This window comes from Xenopus tropicalis, chromosome 3 (assembly GCF_000004195.4).
Source record: "Xenopus tropicalis strain Nigerian chromosome 3, UCB_Xtro_10.0, whole genome shotgun sequence".
Lineage (NCBI taxonomy): Eukaryota > Metazoa > Chordata > Amphibia > Anura > Pipidae > Xenopus > Xenopus tropicalis.
Window position 1 is genome coordinate 78,552,159 of NC_030679.2, and position 22,883 is coordinate 78,575,041.

Sequence of the window (22,883 nt, forward strand, 5' to 3'; positions counted from 1 at the left end):
GTGGGAAAGGGGCTATATTAGATGAGAGATATTGAACTGAGCATTGCATTTAGCAGCTTATAGTGCACACTAAAACTATGCTAAGGTAAATGAGCAGTTTCAGTGGAGTGTTGTCAGACAGTAGGGGTCAGCAGTCAGAAAGGAAATACCAACAATCATTTGTAAACTAAGCTCTTAAGTAGTTAAGAGACAAAGGGAATCAAAGAGGTTGGGTAGAGGTTACAAAGACTGGAGGGATCAAGAGATGTTTCTTTTCAGAATAGAGTTTCATGTGCAAGTTTTAGTTGGGAGGAAAAGATTCCTATTGAGAAGAATTTTACTTTCAGAATGTAAAAAAAATTCTAAATTTCCTAATTCAATAACACAAGAAACAAAGTATGCAGGAAGTTGATAACAAATGCACACAGTTTTGGGAGTTTTCTTAAGGAGAACCCCACCCCCCTATAACTGGTAAAATTCATAAATGCGTGGCATGGTAGCCAAAGACATAATACTGTAATTGTCTTACTTGTATGCAAAGAATGAAAAGGATTATAATTCTGCATAACATTTCTGTATTGCTAAACCTAGATATTCACCTTTAAATCCTCATTAAAATAATATACAAAAAACATCTTTCTTTAAAGGAGAAGGAAAGGCTAAGTCACTTGGGAGTGCCAAAATGTTAGGCACCCCCAAGTGACTTAAATTGCTTACCTGGTACCCCGGGCAGGTGCCCCTGTTAGGAGAGAACCGCACCAGCCCGGGGTAGCTGCAAGCGCTTCCTTCTTTCTGCACCAGAGTGAAAAGCCGAACTTTAGCAACAAAGTCTGCTTTTCACTCTACTGCGCATGCGCCGGCCCAGGAAATTTGCCGGCAGAAGAAAGAGGAAGCGCTGCAGGTACCCCGGGCTGGTGCTGTTTTCTCCTAACAGGTGCACCAGCCCGGGGTAAAAGGTAAGCAATTTAAGTAACTTGGGGGTGCCTAACATTTTGGCACCCCCAAGTGACTTAGCCTTTCCTTCTCCTTTAAGATCATTCATCATAGATCCATGCACTTACAGAGAAACTTTAAAGAAAAATTGTTAATGTTTGTTTTAAACTGTCTAATCATTTATTATTTTACTTTTCTTTTTATACAAAGTAATTTAAGGAAAGCAAACTTACTCAACATAATACGTGCCATATATTGGATCATCGATTTTCTCCCAGCCATAAGGTAACTCTGAAAGAGAACATCATTTCCGATTAGCAAACAAAAAAGGCAAGAAAAGCAGAATAAAATAATTACTCATTGTCAAATTGATAAGAACCTAGTAGGGGTATGGGATATTTTATCTGCAATTTGTTATCCAGAAATATCTAAAACTAGCGAGATCACTTCTAACAGTGTATAGTTTAAAAAACAGTTCATTAGTGACTCATTTCCTCTTAAGACAATAGCTACTACTTGATGATGATGACAAAACCAGCATGGTGTTCCAAATTATATAAATATCCCATATTTGGGAAAACATAGGCCACGTACAAACCAAATTATAAATCCCACAACTGCATTTAGTTTCTCACAATTTAATGTCAGGCTCATGTAATATCATTGGGCAGTAACCCATAGCAACCAGTTGTTCATTATCTACATTCAACTTGTTGCAGAAAGAATAAGGAAAGCAAAAATTTTAGGTTGCTAGAGGTTTCCGTGTTAGTGCAAACTTATCCATTGTTAGCACAAGTCTGCAATAAAGGATTTTTTTTTAATAAACGGACTTTCATATTGTATCCAACACTATAAATTGCCATGCATTTAAGCATGGCTTGAGCCAAACAGGCAGCTTGGTCATTTTATATGACCATCTATGATGCAGCTTGTCCTGGTTAGATATGCTTTAGTTCTTGGTTCACAGCACAATGCTAAATTTGTTGCATGGTGAACTAAATATTGTGATGTGGTTATATTCCCTCTTAACTTTACATACTCTAGCAGTTGGTAAACTGAATTGCTGGACAAAAAAACATAGTGAGTGAAATTTCAGTTGCGTCATTTGTGTGATTGTGTCATGCATTCCAAGTGGTGCGGTTATCTGAAATATGATACTAAAGTCAGATACAGAGCTTGTTGCTTTTAAAATGCATAAAAAATGTTGCATGTAAGTAAATCAATCTGAATTGATGTATGTGCTTTTGTAATTTAAGTTATTGATCCATTTATTATATGAATAGCATGCAGTACCCTTAGCATCAATACAGACTCACAATTTAAGGTATCTGTTAAAGGTGGTCTGCTTATCCAATACAAAATACAGTGCCTTTTTGATCTCAAATATGGTACTCAAATCAAATACAGAGCTTGGGGCAGACTGTCCATAGAAAATGAAAATACTTTTCTAGCTCTGTTTACTTAGGATTGATGTAGCTGTTTTATCTAAGATTAATTATTGGTCTACTTGTTTTATGAATAAGCTGAAATGTATGCCACAACCAAATAAAAAAAGAAGAGGATATTTGTTGTATAGGTTTTAATCATATGAAGCCATAAGACCTTAGTCTTTTCTTGTGTGGCTCTAAGCTGAAATGACAAATCCAGGATTTTTGCAGACTTTAAATGATAAAGAATTTAAAGCAGTGTTCTTTAGCTCTTTAATTCAAATGGGATTACATGTAGTCCAGGCTCCACAGACAGAAACTAAGTTCCACTTTGGGAGGTAGAGCAAAAGGGTACCACTTATTTTATACCCTGTTCCCTACTGCTGAAACCACGTTTTATCTCTCTCCCTGTGAATTTTTTGAGAAAGCAAGGACACAAAAGAGACACAAAACAAGTCAGAAAATAATCAGCAAGATCTTGAAAAAGACTGACTTGCAGAGAGATTTCAGAAAAAGACACACAGAATTGCCCACTGGTTTCCTTTTCCTGTGAATGCCAATTATATTTTTACTCTGAAAACCAATTATTTTTCTAAATAATGGGGAGAATAATTGGCTCTTTATGTAAAAGTAAGCAGATAAAGAAGGATTGTTGAAGAGAGTTCTTATAAAAAAAAAAAAGGAAAAAGCAATGTTCTGTTCATAATTTGTCAGGGTTGAAGAACTAATTATCTGGCACACAAGATATGTACAGGAAGTCAAAAATAAATGAATAAACAAACTCTTGTTTAACTCAAGGTATCTTTTAAGAGGTTGATTTAATTGATTTTTTTGGTGTTTCATATGAAATGACTTAGTTCCTTTTCATAAGCAGGGCTTTGCATATCATAAAACACTTGAATTTTACTTTGTATTGTAATACCAGGGCATCAGGAATATCATTAATTGACCAAATATAATAAACAGTCCAAAGCACTCCAAAAACAAGGTCATACTACTGTACTCTGTAGAAAAAGAAAGATAAATCCAGGCTGATTTATCCTAAGCAAAAAAAAAAAATGCAGATTGTGTGTGGATATACTCGTGATGGGTTTTACTTTTGGACATAATTATTAGCTATACATAAATTACTATACAAAAAAACTGGGAGAAAAATGAAGGGAGCATTTACTAACATTCAAAAAATGCCTTCTGGATTCATCATTCTTTTGCTCAAAAATACAATTTTGTCGCTGCAAAGAAAACATGATTTTGATGCTACAAAACTGCAAATCCAAAAGAAAAAATATGCCATCTAAAAGCTGTTGAGATCATCAAGTTAATGGCAGGTGTCTTAAGATCTTTTTTTTCTTTCGTGGTTTTAGAGGTTTTCTTTTTGAGGAGACTTCTAATAGTCTTTTACATTTTATTAGAGGGTATATTACAGACACTTCTATAGATGCCCTGTGAGAAGAATACTGATACCGCTGATAGCAGCTATAAGAAGCAATACCACTGTTATGCAGTGAAAGCAGTGTCAACAGCACAACTAACAGATACTGCTATATAATGGTTCTCGCAGTGCAGTCATAGTAGTTCCTGTCAGTGCTGCTATTTCAAAGTTCTAATTGAAGTGTTCTAGCATTTTGTAAAATGGCTATATTATAAAACATGATAGTATAACTAATACAGCCATGCTGCACTCGATTCATGGTTTTGAAAAAAGAGCATGCTGGGCTTTTATTTGTGGATGCAGGTAGCAACTAGAAGAACATGGAAGACATGTATATGGGAATTATGAACTACAGTAATACTATAGAAAAATTTGATTTTTTTTCATATTGGTGATTTTCTATGTCTGTAAAAAAACAATCCCAACAATCCCTCTTTTTCCCTAAAAAAATAATGCCAGAATTACAGAACAGGACAAAACCCTTGGACATCAAACATAGTTCAGAATATGATGAAATTTGCCATACTGTGAACAAAATACCGAACGATACTTTATAATGATCCAGACCTGAGCCAAATTTGTCAAAGACTCAAAGTACATAAATAAACAAAAATAGCAAGCACCCACTATTGTAGCTTATTAAAGTCAAGTTTAGTGTCCACAGAAAGAGGTAATAGAGAGAGAGAGAGAGAGAGAGAGAGAGAATAGAGAAATACCTGGCTATACACTAAAGCCTACATTGTATGTATATATATATATATATATATATATATATATATATATACAATGTAGGCTTTAGTGTATAGCCAGGTATTTCTCTATTCTCTCTCTCTCTCTCTCTCTCTCTCTCTCTCTCTCTCTATTACCTCTTTCTGTGGAGGGAAAAAAATGAAAGGGGAAAAGGAAACATATGTCAGCCCCCCTTAAGAAGGACAGCGGGTTTTCCCATGGGAGGTGTGCATAATGCTGAAAACAGAAAGCAGTTCAGGTCCTCAAAATACACCAAGTTGGGCTAGGAGTTTCCTAAGTGGACTGTGAAAGCAGTAGGAGGCAGGGACTGCTTTTAAAACAGGAACCAACATCATTCAGGGAAGATAAAAAGAGGAGTAAGACACAAGTTCATTTAATCCGGTTGGATTCAGAGTTTGTAGTTTGTGTATCCAACGTAATTCAAGTTGTAACAACAATTTCTCACGGTTACCTCCTCGTATAGGAGGGGGAACATGGTCTATGATCATAGAGCGTAGACTAGCAAGAGAATGTTTATGTTGGAGAAAATGAGCTGCTATTGGGGTGTCAGCTTTCCCAGAATCCAAGGCTGCTCGTATTGTTGAACGGTGGTTCGCCATTCTATCACGAAATGTGGTGACGGTTTTACCCACATAAAATAGGCTGCAAGGGCATTTAATAAAGTATATGACAAATTTCAAAGTGCAAGTCAATCTGTGTTTGATAGGGATCGGTCTACCTGTATGTGGATGGTTAAATGTTGTGCCAGTTAGTAGATAGCCACAGGTGGTACATGACGGGCATCTGAAACAGCCTGGTTTAGTAGTATTTAGCCACATCGTTGGTTTGTCATTGCTGTAACAATGAATGGGGTCGGTCTTGACCAGTAGATCTCTTAGGCTTCTTCCCCGTTTGTAGGCAATCCTAGGGGGAGTTCTAAACACTGGTGGTAATGTTTTATCTTTAGCCAGAACAGTCCAGTGGTTGTGTATAGCTCTGGTCAGGTGTTTCGTTTGTGGGGTGTATGAGGTAAGGAAAGTAAGACGGTCCTCTTGTTGTGTATCTGGTCGGGAACTCACAGTGTGTAAAAGGTCCTCTTGGGTGTAAAGCAGGGCCCTGTCCCTACACTCAAGTAGGTGGTGTCGGTTGTAACCCCTATTTTCAAAGCGGTCCATTAGTGCATCAAGCTGTTTGTTTAATTGTGTGAAGTCTGAATTATTACGTACCATTCGTATCATTTGTGAAAAGGGAATGGAATTCAACAGATGTGGGGGATGGCAGGAGGAGTGGTGAAGTAGAGTATTCCTGTCGGTCTCTTTCCGGAAAGTAGTCGTATGTATGTTACGGTTCAGGATGGAAATGTCGAGATCAAGAAAAGAGATATTATGCTTATTGATAGAAGCCGTGAACCTAATAGTTGAAGGAAGATTGTTAAGTTCCTGTACCATCTGCAGAAATTCTTCGGTCGTACCTGTCCGCAGCAAGAATAGATCATCGATAAATCTGTATAGCTTGTAAATATGAGTGCCATAGGACCGGATAATGTAACATTGTTCGTAATGAGACATATACAGGTTGGCAAAGCTAGGGGCTACGTTTGACCCCATACTGGTGCCACTAACTTGTAAATAGTAGGACCGTTCAAACTTAAAGTAGTTCATGGTTAGGCAGCATCGGAGTAAGTCAAGGAGAAAATCAATCTGTGGACGTGTGGGGTCAGGGTTCCTTAGGAGAGCGTCCCTTACCACAGCTATGCCGTCTTCCGTGGGGATGACTGTGTAGAGAGATGACACATCCATAGTGGCTAGCTTAGTGTTTTCAGGAAGGGGGCAGGCCTTGAGGATTTGTTTTAAAAAGTCACCCGAGTCCCTGATGTATGTGGGTGTGTTTTTCACTAAAGGTTGTAAGTAGTGATCTACAAATATAGCTAAAGGTTGTAAAGTTGATTCACGAGCACTTACTATTGGACGTCCGGGAGGAGCTGTTAAGTACTTATGAATTTTAGGTAGAGTGTAGAGAATCGGGCAGATGGGAAAATCCTTCATCAGAAATGAGAATGAACTCTGATTCAGAACTCCAAGGGACAAGCCTGTCTGTAAAATCTGGTCGATACGTTGTTTATATTTAACAGTAGGGTCACTTGGTAGGCGTTTGTAAACCGTCTCATCTGAGAGTTGTTTTAGAATTTCAGTTCTATAGTCAGTGTAATTTTGTATTACAATAGAGCCCCCTTTGTCGGCAGGTCGAATCACTATGTTGGAATTCTTGGCCAAACTGCGTATGGCCTCCCTCTCAAGTCTGGTCACGTTAGGAAATAATTTGTAGCGAGTGGGAACTTTCATGGTTTCATCAATCAGTAATCTAGTAAAAGCCTCAATGGACTTAGGCGTGTTTGTGGGTTCAAAATCACTAGGGGCCCTAAACGGGCCAATGTTTGCATTAGGGATTCTAAAGTGTTCCCTTAATTTCATATTCCTTTGGAACTGGTGTACTTCAATCATTGTGTCAAGAGTTTGGGCACTATGTGTGGGCACAAAAGACAAACCTTTGGAGAGTATGCACATCTCTGCATCTGAAAGTTCATAAGAACTAAGGTTAAAAATTACTTTCTCGGTGGTCTTGTCCCCCTGTGTGACCTTGTGTTTACACCCACCCCTTCTTTTATGCGGGCGCCCGTGTGTGGCTGGGGTGTGTTGGTCTAAAAAAGTAGAGGAGTTACCTGGTGTGGATTGAGTCAAGGTCGGGTTGTAGTCAGTGTCAGAGGTTCTAGGGCGTGATTGGACTCATCGTTGTCGCCCCCTGTATCTGCCTCTGTTGTTAAAAGAAGTATCCGTGTCTGAAGAGTTGGTGGTGTAGGCAGAGGAGTCAAATTGGTAAGGGTGTCCTCTCGGTGTTCTAAAGTGTTGGTTCGATTCTCCCCCGGTTAGCCACCTGTATACCCTCCGATTCTGATAGTCAGTTGTGACAGTAGTGACCTTCTGTCTCTTGAACTTGTGAAGTTCAGATGTGTAGTGAGTCAGTTGAAGCTGTAATTTCTCAAGCCACTTGGTGTCCCTATCTGACGCTAGAGATGGAAGATGTGCAGATTCAAAAGCCGCTATTTCTGTGCCAGTTTTTACAAGATTTTTGGAGACCTCGTCAATAACAAGTAGCATTAAGTCCATCGAGCATTTATTCAATATCTGGCACCACCGTTTGCAGAATTCAATGTTGTTTCTGCCGATAGTCGGTATGTTCCGAATTCTAAAGCCTCGGGGTATATGCTGTTTTTTGAAGAAATCAGAGAGGTAAATGCCATGGAGTTTCAAATCAATTTCGCGTTCTTTTAGTCGTAGTAGGTCATGGTACAAGTCTGTACTATGGATGTGTCATCTCTCTACACAGTCATCCCAATGGAAGACGGCATAGCTGTGGTAAGGGACGCTCTCCTAAGGAACCCTGACCCCACACGTCCACAGATTGATTTTCTCCTTGACTTACTCCGATGCTGCCTAACCATGAACTACTTTAAGTTTGAACTGTCCTATTATTTACAAGTTAGTGGCACCAGTATGGGGTCAAACGTAGCCCCTAGCTTTGCCAACCTGTATATGTCTCATTACGAACAATGTTACATTATCCGGTCCTATGGCACTCATATTTACAAGCTATACAGATTTATCGATGATCTATTCTTGCTGTGGACAGGTACGACCGAAGAATTTCTGCAGATGGTACAGGAACTTAACAAACTTCCTTCAACTATTAGGTTCACGGCTTCTATCAATAAGCATAATATCTCTTTTCTTGATCTCGACATTTCCATCCTGAACCGTAACATACATACGACTACTTTCCGGAAAGAGACCGACGGGAATACTCTACTTCACCACTCCTCCTGCCATCCCCCACATCTGTTGAATTCCATTCCCTTTTCACAAATGATACGAATGGTACGTAATAATTCAGACTTCACACAATTAAACAAACAGCTTGATGCACTAATGGACCGCTTTGAAAATAGGGGTTACAACCGACACCACCTACTTGAGTGTAGGGACAGGGCCCTGCTTTACACCCAAGAGGACCTTTTACACACTGTGAGTTCCCGACCAGATACACAACAAGAGGACCGTCTTACTTTCCTTACCTCATACACCCCACAAACGAAACACCTGACCAGAGCTATACACAACCACTGGACTGTTCTGGCTAAAGATAAAACATTACCACCAGTGTTTAGAACTCCCCTAGGATTGCCTACAAACGGGGAAGAAGCCTAAGAGATCTACTGGTCAAGACCGACCCCATTCATTGTTACAGCAATGACAAACCAACGATGTGGCTAAATACTACTAAACCAGGCTGTTTCAGATGCCCGTCATGTACCACCTGTGGCTATCTACTAACCGGCACAACATTTAACCATCCACATACAGGTAGACCGATCCCTATCAAACACAGATTGACTTGCACTTCGAAATTTGTCATATACTTTATTAAATGCCCTTGCAGCCTATTTTATGTGGGTAAAACCGACACCACATTTCGTGATAGAATTGCGAACCACCGTTCAACAATACGAGCAGCCTTGGATTCTGGGAAAGCTGACACCCCAATAGCAGCTCATTTTCTCCAACATAAACATTCTCTTGCTAGTCTACGCTCTATGATCATAGACCATGTTCCCCCTCCTATACGAGGAGGTAACCGTGAGAAATTGTTGTTACAACTTGAATTACGTTGGATACACAAACTACAAACTCTGAATCCAACCGGATTAAATGAACTTGTGTCTTACTCCTCTTTTTATCTTCCCTGAATGATGTTGGTTCCTGTTTTAAAAGCAGTCCCTGCCTCCTACTGCTTTCACAGTCCACTTAGGAAACTCCTAGCCCAACTTGGTGTATTTTGAGGACCCATGGGAAAACCCGCTGTCCTTCTTAAGGGGGGCTGACATATGTTTCCTTTTCCCCTTTCATTTTTTTCCCTCTTGTTCTCTCCGTTTCTGTTTACCTTTCCTTAATAGACACATATCCTAAACTATTACTTTATTCAATACTTTACTTGTTTTACCCGATTCATACTGTCTGTCCACCAAGCGCCCCACTGCTGGTCATTATATAGACCCATTGTTACTCCCGCGTTCATGCTCTCTATTGCACTTTAATGTTCCGTAACCCAACTTACTCCGTGGTGGATACTCGTGGAACGGGATGTTGGTAGAATTCCCCCACAAAGCATACAATGCAGGTATAACTGGGGTGACAAACCGCTCCCGCTACCTAGTCCGCCAATCGGGTACCCCAGCTGTGCCCCCTAACACCAGAAATGTCCACCAAGCGCCCCACTGTTGGTCATTATATAGACCCATTGTTACTCCCGCGTTTATGCCCTCTATTGCATTTTAATGTTTCGCAATCCAACTTACTCCGTGGTGGATACTCGTGGAACGGGATGTTGGTAGAATTCCCCCACAAAGCATACAATGCAGGTATAACTGGGGTGACAAACCACTCCCGCTACCTAGTCCACCAATCGGGTACTCTGCCTCCTAACACCACAGATGTCCTGACGTACGATCCCCGGGTACGCTGGATGGGTTGGTTACTAGGAGCCACACGGCTGGTCCCGATGGCCCTTTCCTCTTTGATATTACCGGTTTCGTTTTGCCTTTTTTAAGTAACCAATTTATACTTACCTGTGCTTTGACTAAGAGCTCTTTGCAGATCCCCACTGATTCAGCACTGCGCCTTATGCCGTTACACCCGGGAATTTTATTGACCGCAGTAACCCGTTCTGTCCTTGAAGGTAGCTTGGGGCTCGGGGACATGCCAGTACGATCGGGTAACATGCCTTTACTTTCTGACACATTTCTTCTGTTACACCTATGCCCACCCCGGAGGCTTACCTTTTCCTGGTCCGCTATGCTTCACAACACCTTTTCCTGATGCGCTTTGCTTCTTCTCTAGTCAGGATTCCAGTAATGCTAACAAAGAATCCCCCACAATAAGAAACCTACGCCAGCTATTTCCCTTCATCTGTATAGGGAGCTTATTTTGACTAGCTTGAAGATTGTGTTGACACCAAAAGCCCAAACATCACCGCTGCGCTGTGACCCCGGTATGATCAATTTATGAGTTGCTACAAACAGTTTCTGTGGGCCGTATATTTTGTAACCTTTATTGTTATGTTTGCACCGCAAGCTTAAGATACAGTCTATCTATTTATTGTAATTATGAATTAGTGCCGTTTCCGTATGTTGTTACAAGTTGTTTAGATTAAGGTATGAATTCACGCCAGTATTTTATGTATTCCCACTCTATACTGATATAAGTTTGATACGATAAACCCTCACCATGTCCCCATTATCCCTATCTTTGTTTTACCTTTCTTTCCCTGTCGCCTGTGTTTTTCCCCGTTGATATATTTACCCTTGTACTTTGTTTATTTATGTACGTTTTTTGTATGACACATTGATGGGATTGGTTGTGGATTTTCATGTGTGTGATGTCATCACTTGGTGGACTTAGACCCACTCCACTGCTTGTTTGGTTTTCCCGCCAAACACATTTTATAGGGTCTGTGTACACTTCATTCTGTGACTTTGACAAAGGCTGGGATACCAGCCGAAACGTTAGTCGTTTGTTCACCTATAATAAATTTATTTCAACTGACATAAGACCTGTGTGAGCGGTTCCTGAACTTCAACTACAAATCGTTTCCTCGTGGTATCTGCACCCAGGCGAATGACATCCATTTTACGTGAGTGCCAGCTTCCTATGATCTATATATATATATATATATATATATATATATATATATATATATATGTGGAGAACACTATTTCCAAAATTTCAATATTATAACCACCTTTTATTTTCAATATTGGGTCTATAGCGGCTCTTGCAACTTGTCATATGAAAACTGCCACTTTTTTTTTAATTGTTGCACAAAAACCAGCGTCAAAGATCCAAAACCTCAACATTTTTAAATCAAAAGAGGGATCACAGAAAGTTTTGGCTGGCAAACTGTCACATTCAGATTTTTAACCATTTGGATGCATAGTAAATCTCAGAAAAGTCACAACTTTTAAGCACTTAAAATCCGAATCAGGGGGGAATACGATGGTAACTAAATGGACCCATAGTATTGTACTTTGGAGTATGTTCAATTATCTAATTAACCCCCTCCAAAAGCTTTACTAACACTGATGTCAAACTAACAGGCCTATGGTTCTCAGGCTTAAGAGCAGGATCCTTTTTGTATAATGACACCATATTCGTTTTTAGGCATTTAGTCTGCTCCATGCCAGGCATCAGTGAATTCTGGAAAATTAAGTAAAGTAAAGTAGTTTAGTAATCCAAGTGTTGAGCTTTTTTAAGACACCGGGATCACCACCAGTCTCCTCACTTATAATTAATGTTTAGTAGCATTAACCAGAGATAATTCTCTTAGTAACCTTATGACCAGCTGATATTTATAACCATAGGATTTTCACAGCCTCCTGATGCTATCTTGTTAATATTTTGAACATTTTCTCAATATATATATATAATATATTCCCATTATCAGAAAGTACTCTGAGGCATGTTCACGAAGAACATAATATTCTACTTTGCTTCCTCTCTAAATTGATAATTATGATGCAGTATTAAAAATTATAAGTAAGCCAAAAGTATATTCATTGATAATTTTACAATTATGTTTGTATGCTTATTTTACTAAAATCCAAACTTACAGAGAAGAAAGCATCCTAAAAAACTGTATTTAATGACCAAAACCCAGAGCCTATATATAGTACTATTTATCCGTATAACACAAATTGCATTTATGGGCCTGCTTGAGTTGACATAATAACCTTAAAGAATCACTTAACATCACTTTTCTTTCAGTTCGATGACAAGAAATATGTTTACATTCTGGAAGCAATTGTACATTATTTAATGCGATATGCCAGCTACCAAAATTATTTACCCCTATATGTGTTTGCATAGAGAAAGTATTAGGAAAACAGTTATCTTGCTCTTGGCTCCATCAATAAATTATATATTCTATTTGCATTTGGAAGGATATTTTGAAAATTTACTGTTTAGTATATCTGCCAGTTTCCAAGAGTAATACAATTGAGGTTTGTTTTTATTATTTGTCGCACATTTTCATTTTTATGGATTAGCAAAATCCTTCAGAGAAAAATGTTTGTATTTTTATATGCTGGAGCTTCTAGGAGTAGGTGAAGCCAAAACATTTTTTATGGAACTTTTAAAGGAGAACTACACCCTAAAAATGATTATGGCTAGAAATGCCATATTTTATTTAATGAACTCATTGAACAAGCCTGAAGGTTCAGTATCTCTATAGTTATAATGATTCAGTACTTCAAAGAGGTCACAGGGGGTCACTATACTAAAATCAGTTAGAACTGTCTGGGACAGTGCACATGCTCAGTGAGCTACGTAAGCTAAGCTTAGGGGTTGTTATAAACTATCAAGCATAAAAAAATGTTGGCCTGTCATAGAGGTTGCTGCTGCAGGGATGCTTATTAATTTCTGATGCTAATTGCATTGGTTTCAGAGCTGCCATGCAGTAATAATCTGCATTAATAACTAATCAGCCTTATATTGTGACATTTATATTCTATATATACACAGAATATTGAGAGTCTGCCCCTAAGCTCAGTAACTGTCCCAGGTGTCCATTGTGACAATCCCTGTTCACTCATGCACAGTAGGGTAAACCCATATTTTTTTATGCTTTAAAATATGTTAAAAACTACTCTACTCTACTGCACCTAATGCCAATGGGATGAAGATCTCAGGTAAGGAGATGCCGGGACAGCACTTAGGTAGCTTTTCCATGGGCTAGTGCAGTTTTCTCCTAACAGAAGCACCGGCCCAAGGAAAAACTAGAATGAAATATGTGCTTTAAGAGCTGCTCTAACTAGTAATTTAGTATCAGGGATAAAATATTGAACAAAGTGGTTTTGGATGCTTCTCTAGCAAAGATGTGAATAGATAACTATGAATTACAATAAGCCATACCTTCCAACATTTCAGAATCGAAAAGTGGGATGGCTGTTCTGCACTGAAAGCCACGCCCACATTGTAGCCACGCCCCTTGGTTTACAGGTCTGTCCTCAAAATCACGCCCCTTTTTAACATCATGTTTGTAGGCATTTACATGTACAGCCTTACAAATTCTCGCGTTTGCCACAGGTCTGAGGTCTATGAATTATCAGCCTGCTATAGACTTGCTGATAATGCAGGACATTTAAAAGGTGATCCAGGACTGTGGCAGCCAGCTTAAATTCAGAACTGTCCTGCACAATGTGGAACACTTGGGAGGTATGCGTTAAGCAGCCATGGAACCAGGGAATCATTCAGTTGTCATTTTTGTGTTAAATAGGAAGGCAACTAGAATGCAGGGGTTTTGTTGTCCTTGATCTGGGTAAATTTGTAGAATGTGACCTTGATGATTTCTTTTAAAACCTAACTTACTATGCTACAACAATGTATAAATCAGTGTTACCAATAGTGTTACAGGGTCGGACTGGGAACCCAGGGGCCCACCAGAAAACCTTAAACCTAGGCCCACTTGCCAAACTATTTTTCCTCCTTTGCTCACCCAACCTCTTTGTTCTCCTAGTCTCTTTTATTTACATGATAGTATCTATTCTTCCATCTATTTTTCCCCTTTCTTCCCATTCAGAAATAGGGAATGACCATGAAACAGGCCAAAATGGTCAGAAGCAGGAGGGCCCACTGACACCTGGGCCCACCAGGAGTTTTCCTGGTAGCCTGGTGGCCAGTCCAACACTGTACAGGATTACCAATAGCTCAATTTAGGCAGGATTTCACATTTATGACATAATTTTTAACATATGTATTATATTACATTGTTACACCAATGTCAAAAAAATACCTCTCTGTAACAACCTCTCAACAATATTAGATTTTTATAAAGCATTCAATAAAAAATTTTGTTTGTCAATATAATAAATTAGTGTAGGGTACACATTTTGAATTTTACCTTTGTAAATGTATTACAGTACTCATATCAAACCTGAACTATTTAACATCTTTCACAAAACATTTTTTCTAGATGCTGAATACTGGATACCCGATTAAATAAAGGAGAGACCTGAATTATACAATTCTATAACCCCCCCTCATAGATACACTAAGGCCATATGCTGGTTTTCAGTAATATTGCTCTGTCTACCATGGTAAAGTAATTAAATCTTATTAACCATCAATTAATGAAAACAATGCTTATAAACAGATGGAGATTGAATAAATAATGCCAGAAAATGAAGCAATTTCTTTATTTCACACAAAGCCTCATTACTACCCATCTCAGCTACTGCAACCTTCTGCTACCTGGATCTACTGACAAGGTCCTATTGAATTCAAGCAAAACATTGCCTTTTGATTTGCTTCATAAATAAAACATTGTCATTGTCACATTACAAAAGACACATGCTACATTTTGGTCTATATAGAAGCAAATACTTCATTCATTTCAACATTGATATTTACAAAAGAAAGGCTTTATTAAATCAAATCCTGAAAACCAAACACAAGCATTGTCTGAGCCACTTGAAAGGAAACCTGGTCTGGCTGTTGAGCAACATTTAGGATATTCAATATCACAGTTAGGACTATCATAGTAATGTCAGCATATTGTAAAATGTTTTATAAAGTAAAAGACAATACTGCACCCAGTAAAAGAAAAACACAGCATCTATATACCTATGTACAGTTTAGCTGAAGTGGCAACATTGTCCCCTGGAGAATGCAACTTTCTTACTGGTGTTTTTTGGACTTTGGTTCTGTACACAGAGTTGCCACACTTTGGCACCAGGACAGCAGTTGGTCTATTATATCTGTTATATAACAGTTGGCATATATGTCAGCTTGACTTGACTTTGATTCCAAATACAAAATAACAGCAGAACCTACTTTTTACTAGGTTAACCTGCACTGGAACTGTCAAATCCAAGAATGGAAATGATAAAGGCAGTGCAACAAATAAAATTTTTACTTAATACAGGTATGAGAAATAAGCAGTGCATTATTACACTTCAAATAGCTGTTTTTCATCAGAGAAATACATCATAGAACAGGGGTGGGCAAAGTTTTTGGCTCGGGGGCCACATTGACTCACAGGCGGGCCAACGTCCTCCCACCAGCCCCCCCCCCCAGCATCCTCCATCTCCCCGACCTGCGGCTCCCTCCATCGTACGGCTGCGTCTGTTCCCCGGCTCCCCGCTGCATCCTTTTTTATGGTTGCGCCTCAATCAGGGCCCAGAAATTATTTAAAGGGACCCGGAGTTGGCGGGCCGGATGTGGCCCGCGGGCCGTAGTTTGCCCACCCCTGTCATAGAAGGCCAATATTAAAGACAATTATCCACTGCAATAAATGGACATTGTGCAAGCAGAAAGTTAGAAGTGGAAATGTAGGCCTGTTTTTTAATAAAGGTTTATTATAAATTATATGGATTTTTCTCCGAACCCAACACTTCTACTTCACACAAGCTACGCACTATGCGAGAGAAACTTTGCGGCAACTAACAAACCAAGATCTTTCCAGCCCCCTAAACCATATATGGAAAGGAGTCAATACCCACCACTCCACAGCATTTATCCACAGACTAATCAAACTAGATCTAGACCATTCGCATAAAGACACGTTTTTGAGGAAATGGACAGACAGTATCCCAAACACTGACGGTCAGTATATCCTCAAACTCCACTCATATGCCATGAGACTCACTCCCTCCAGCCAGTACCAAATCATGGCCCTACAATTATTACACCAATCCTACCTCACCCCCTCACGGAGATTCAAAATGGGGCTACTTGAGGACCCTAAATGCCTGCAAAAAAGACGAAGGCACTCTATCCCACTGCATTTGGCAATGTCCAATCATTCAACCCCTATGGACACAGGTGTATGACTACTGGCATCAATTGACAAAACAAAACTTTACACCAGACATCGAATGGGCCGTTTTCAGCAAAATAAAAGGGGGACAACAGATAACCAAAACCAATAGAACACTAGCAGGAAAACTAGCAGCAGCAACCAGAAAAGCCATACTCCAAGAATGGTTATCAACCACACCGCCATCCATGAACCTTATCAAAAGCAAAATACACTTTCTTTTCCCATGGATTGGCTTGAGGTTTCAACCAACAAAACCACCCAAACACATTCTTTGACACATGGTCAACCTATATCCTGAACCTCCCCCCAGATATCAGACTATTGACAGTGGACACATTTAAACACACAACTTGGTACGACCAAGAAAGTCTTAGAGGTACCTACCCCCTACCCCCTACCCCCTACCCCCTACTGCAAGCCACAAAGCTTCCAGGAAGAAACTAACCACTGCTGCCTCCCAGGATCCACAATGCAACAGAAAACAGGTACTTTAAACAACCAAGCTCAGAGCCGGTGAACTGAAATGTAAATAGTTCTCCTTTTCTTTCTTCTCCCTTTCCTTCTCTTCTCCTTTTATTTTACTGGTTTAATTTCACCATAACACACTCATGGTAGTCTGGCACACCTAAGAGTGAGATAGCCAACTACCCTGTCGTTTAAACTAAGTGTCTATGCAAACTCAATAAGCCTACGAACGCAACTGCTCTGCACACCAAGACAACTAGGCATAAGACAACCTACGTACGTTATTACCTCTTGAATTGATATTGTACGTATTAAGCTTCATGTTCTATTATCCTTTCTGCAAAAGACACTACGTTGTATGTATGAAATCCGAATGTTATATAAAAAAATAAATAAATAAAATAAATACATTTAAAAAAAAATAAAAGTATATGGATTTAAATTTATGTTTTTCCATGTGCAACCTTGATTAAGGCAATTTTCATACATAGCTGACATTTGTAGGGTTATAAATCATTAGCTCCCTACTAAAATACCATATGCTGCAATAAACTCTGCTGGTTGAAACTGGGGTTGATTGCCATTTACTCAAATGTACCTTTGACTAAAGATTTTAGAATAGTCAAAATAGTTATGTTATAGATAATTCTGGTTTAATTTGTCTTGTTACCAGGAGTGGCTTATTACCGCCTCTGGTAACCTGCAAGGCATTGCTGCCTGAGACGAGATTCCCAACTCACCTCATGGCAGCAGGACCCCTGACCATATGGTAATTACACCACCATGCAGTGCAAACATTAAGGCTAGAGAGAACTATAAGAATAACACAATGATTTTGCTCGGAATATTAGCCTTTTCACAAAGAGTTATTAAAGATACTCAACCCATCCAAGGCATAACTCCATAGACATTTGTCAGAAGTGGCTGATATCCAACAACTACTAACATTCTTTGGGAAGTCCTCATTACAATAGTGAAAGGTGGTCTTGGAGTATTAGTGCAGCTTGTTATTAAAGATTTTCTACAGAATGATTTGAGAGAAAATGGCATATGATATTTGTCTAACAGCAATCACATGAAGTTCCACCAATCCTACTGTACACTTTAATATCTACAAATGTCAGTATTTGAGTAACACATGCGTAGTATTCACATCTACTATCTATATTTATTTGTCTTGAAGAACTATTCATCTTCCACAAGGCTATGCTGTTATTTTTTTTGTAAATAGGATGAGTTTTGCTTTATTTGAACATAGCAGTTCCGTAAACAATGACAGATAACAAGGGGGATGCTTGCTTTAGTTTTACAGAAAAGAAATGACCTTTCAAAAGTCACTTTGGATTTTCTTTCATTCTTGGTGCAGCTGAGTCAATACCTTGATGGAAAACAATTTATCTTAAGTAAGGGAACATAATGCATTCTCACTGTTCGGTCTCAAGTTTCTATCAAACAGGCCAGGAGTAGCTGGCACTCAATAAGCATTTCATGAAGTCAAATATGCCAAACAGGATGATGGTATACATGTAGCAATATATTGTATACATGCTTAGTAAATATAAAAGTCCCTTTAAACCCCAGAACAAGAGTAAAAAATTAGGAATATCAAGGCTTTTTAAATTGTAGCAAGATTTTTTCCTCTCAGATGGTGTATAATTGTATTGTTATCTTTCTACAGTGTTCATCATGCCTATCTAAGATACTGCTTATCATGACATAAACCTTGAGATAATAAATGTGATTTTTTTTTTTTACATAACAGGGGCTGGTGCAATTGCTTGTCAGTTATTTGTTGACTTGAAAAGTGGATTGCCACAGTTCTATGTGACAATTGGCCAACAAGCAATTGTGTAATTATTTGCGGGCTACTTTTAAGTGAAAATGGGTGATTTTGAGAATTTGAAAATGTTCTTGAACTGTGCAAAGTTCCCATTGAGCCCATTGGTAAAACAATGCAACAATAACTCTCAAGAGATCTTGAATAATTTACATTAAAGGGATTCTGTCATGATTTTATGGTGTAATTTTTATTTCTAAATTACACTGTTTACATATCAAACAGTTCATTCTACCATCAAAAATTAGATTCTTGAACCAACACAGGTTTTTTTAGTTGTAATATTGGTGTGTAGGCAGCCATCTTAGTGCATTGTGCCTGATTCTGAGCTTTCAGAAGGAGCCAGCGCTACACATTAGAACTGCTTTCAGAGAACCTATTATTTCTCCTACTCCCATATAACCTGAGGAATTGTTCTGCTGATCAACTTCTGGAAAGGGGATAATATCACTCCAACTTGCAGCTCAGCAGCAAAGTGTGACTGAAGTTTATCAAAGCACAAGTCACATGGCTGTGGCACCCAGGGAAATGAAGAATATGGCTAGTCCCATATACAATTTCAAAAATGTTTAGATTTTTACAAAAGTCTAACTTAAACATTGACATTATTTATACATATGTTAACATATAAGGCAAATTATAAGCCAATATCTCAGCATACATTAACCATACTTAAATGAAAGAGAAAAATATATATGTCTGTGCATTGTCTACTGTCCGCAGTCTATTGCTACAAGCATTGCAGAGAGTTGGAGTAATTTTCTAAGGGGGGGGGGGGGGGGAGAGATTCCAGGCAGAGAATACTGTTTTGGTATGTAATCCTTTATCTACATGTCTCAGTCTAGAAGGAAAGGCTGTCATCATCACACATGTTCAGCAATAAATATTATACATGTTACATAATGTACTAACCCTGCTAAGATAACCGTAAGAGCAACCTAGCTAGAAACCTGGTTTGGCATATTAACACAGCTTCAACTTGTGCAAATTAGCTTATCTATCTTATGTTATGTTTTCAGTGAATAAGGACCAAGGATGCCAAATGGCCCAGTGTTTCCTCCTTGCTTCATGAGAGTCAGCATGTAGTTCCTCGAATTTTTGGATGTCCTTCATTTCCATTATCCATTCGGTCAGAGTAGGTAATATTGTAGATTTCCATTTATGAGGGATTATAAATCTTGCGGCATTTAAAGCAAACGGAGTTATGGATTTTTTTTAACAGGCAATAGAGTGGGCATTGTGGTGAATAAGGATTGATGCTGCATCTTTTCCCACTTCCAGTTGTAGCTTTTTGTTGCAAATATCTATGATCTCATTCCAGAATTTTTGTACCAGGTAAAATTTTAACATAAAAAACACGTTTGCATTTTTAAAAAAAATGGATTTCTATGCAGGATTCTGCTGAAGAAGCTCTATTAACTCATGTGTTTTGAAAAAAACATTTTCTCATGACAGTATTCCTTTAATGGGAAACGTTTCAGTTCAAAGACATGCTCATGTGCCCATAGGTTTGAGTTGGTTTTGGCAGGTTTGAGCTTCTTCAGGGAGAAAATGCCAGAAAGAAGATACAAGGAAAAATGTATCAAGTATAAAAAACATTTTGTTTTAAATTGAGACTGGCATAGATTTTCATCTTTTTCATAAACATAATAAGAGGTAACAGATGAAAAAGCAAAGAAATTAAATAGAAGTATGACTGTAACACAGATAAAGGGTAATGTGAAGTTAAGAACTGTGATTATAGTTGAGACAGTATTGGGCTTGGTTTGGATTGACTTGGATTGATTAGAACATTCTGAACAAAAGGAAGAATTATAGTGTGTTGTGAACACTGAAAAGCATTATACTAGAAGAAAACATGATTATAGGTTCACTGCTCCGATGTACTAGAATTAATTATCAAAACTTTCTAAAACACATGAAAAATTATAAACTTGCCAACAAACTAAGCATTTCTTGCAAACTCAAAATTCCTCATCAGAAGGAATAGCATTGTTACCTATACAAGCATGATAATATCTTTGACTCTTTTAACAATGACCTCACAAGACCTATGCTTTAGTACTCAGTCTAGCTTCCTGTGTAGCATAGAAGAAAAGAAGGGATTTCCAGCCTGCTGATATAAAATCACATGCAGTACTTCTATCTATAAAGGCAGAAAGTACAGATATTTTAGCGAAAGTGTCAGTTTAATTTGCCATTTGTCCAGTATAAGCATATAAATTGAATATTATACATGATATGTACTGTAGCAGCACTACTGACTGTATTATCTGACCTTTCCTTTTGCACACATGCCACACAACAGACACCCTTTTTGTTACGACTTTATCTTGACTGAGATCATGAACATCAAAAAAAAAATTTTGTCTGTCTAGCTGTAATATCAATATACTGTAACCTGCAGATACCTCTAATCTAAAAAAAAAAAAAGTTAAAGAATTTTAATTTTTTTTACAGAGTGCTTCAGTCATACACTAAAATAATCAGAAAACTGCTTAGGATTGTTTAGGACCTGCTCAAATTTGAAAAAAACTTATGTTAGTTGTGCTTTGTGTATGCACTCAGAAGTGCTTTTATCATGGGGCAAGTTTAGAAATTTACTAAGGTGGCTTTTACCTGAAATAACAAAGAAAAATTCACCCACATTTATGAGATGGCAACAGAACTTCCCACGTCTCCAAAAAAGACGACATACTTTTAGTGCTATTTAGATTTTACTTTTAGTGCTATTTAGATGTTTTACTTTTGCAATTCTTAACAATTCTTTCAATGTCTATATGTCAGCTAGGGCTTAATTGCTCTAGCAACAAGGCAGGAGAGACCTTAAAAGAAAGAATTAAATATTAAAAAAAAAAAACCTATGAAATCCTTCACATTCTATTTGTTTTTTGATTGTCCTGGTCAGCGACCCAGACAACCAGACAGCATCTTCAGCAGCTTCTGTTTAAGCATTACTATTATCTGCACTGCTAGTTAGCAGGGTCGGACTGGAGGGTGCAGGGCCCACCTGGGCTACCGCCCCAGGGACACTGGTGGGTGGGGCAGCGGTGTCAGGGATTGGGTCTGGGCTGCCAGGGCCAACCTTGCATTACTTTTATGATGCAGCATTTAATATTTGGGCTTGTAACCCATTTAAAGATGTATTAAGAATTTAGAAATCTAATAATATTTAATAGTACAGGTAGAACTTCCATTACCCAGAAAGTTCCAAATTACGGAACGGCCATCTCCCATAGACTCCATTTTAAACAAATGATTCTAATTTTCAGAAAATATTTCCTTTTTCTCTTTAGTATTAAAACAGTACCTTGTACTTGATCCCAACTAAGATATAATTAATCCTTATTGGATGGAAAACAACCCTATTGGGTTTATTTAATGTTTAATTGATTTTGTAGTAAATTTAAAGCATGGAGATCCAAACTAGGGAAAGATCCCTTATTTTAAAGACCCCAGGTCCCGAGCATTCTGGACAACAAATCCCATACCTGTACTGAACTGTGCAATTTTAGACAATGTTCAGTTTCTATTTCTTTCTCTACTGTACTTGATCTGCTTGGTAAAATAAATGCACCACACGGTATTGCATTGAGGTTTAAAGGTCAATAACATAGTTTAAATCAAATTCAACAATTACAGACAGCCAGTGTAAGGCAAAAAAGATGTGTACAGAAAGAACAAAGCACATTCAAAGAAGACCCAGTATTTAAAAGAATAAATAAATAATAAAAGGGCTATATTTTCCAAAACATGTTTATGCCATAAGACACTTTTTTGGATGTATGTAATGCATTAGTAGTTGCAATGTAGCAATGTTTAGATCCAGTAAAGAGATCACAAGCTGAGGCTTTGTAAAGAGCTGTGCTATGAGTGTAACATTGTCTGTTTTGTGACACAAATGACATAATAATTATTGGAGTGTTGCTGCGCTAATTGTGACCAAGCACAGAGCTTCTGAGAGCTTCTTATTGTGGATCCTAATGAGAACCAATCCTACTTGGGACACTAGAAGAGTAGCAACTCTGATAAATGTATCCAAACCATGAGTCCGGGTAGGTTAAAAACATGAGGGGTCAGGACAGGCAGTAACCAAGGATCTATAGAACAGTCAAAACCAGGCAATCCATCAGCAAGTAAATAAACAAGCTTA

The 22,883-nt window shown here is 38.3% G+C and overlaps 1 protein-coding gene across 7 annotated transcripts in view; it reads right to left on the reverse strand.

The window, feature by feature from the left end:
* magi2 (membrane associated guanylate kinase, WW and PDZ domain containing 2) overlaps window positions 1–22,883 on the reverse strand; it is a 451,931-nt gene that overhangs the window by 102,472 nt on the left and 326,576 nt on the right. For all 7 annotated transcript variants that reach the window (XM_031897513.1, XM_031897512.1, XM_031897514.1 and 4 more), the window contains one exon: window positions 1,146–1,203. In XM_031897513.1, the coding sequence (XP_031753373.1) occupies window positions 1,146–1,203 (58 nt within the window). The remainder of the gene's footprint in view (window positions 1–1,145; window positions 1,204–22,883) is intronic.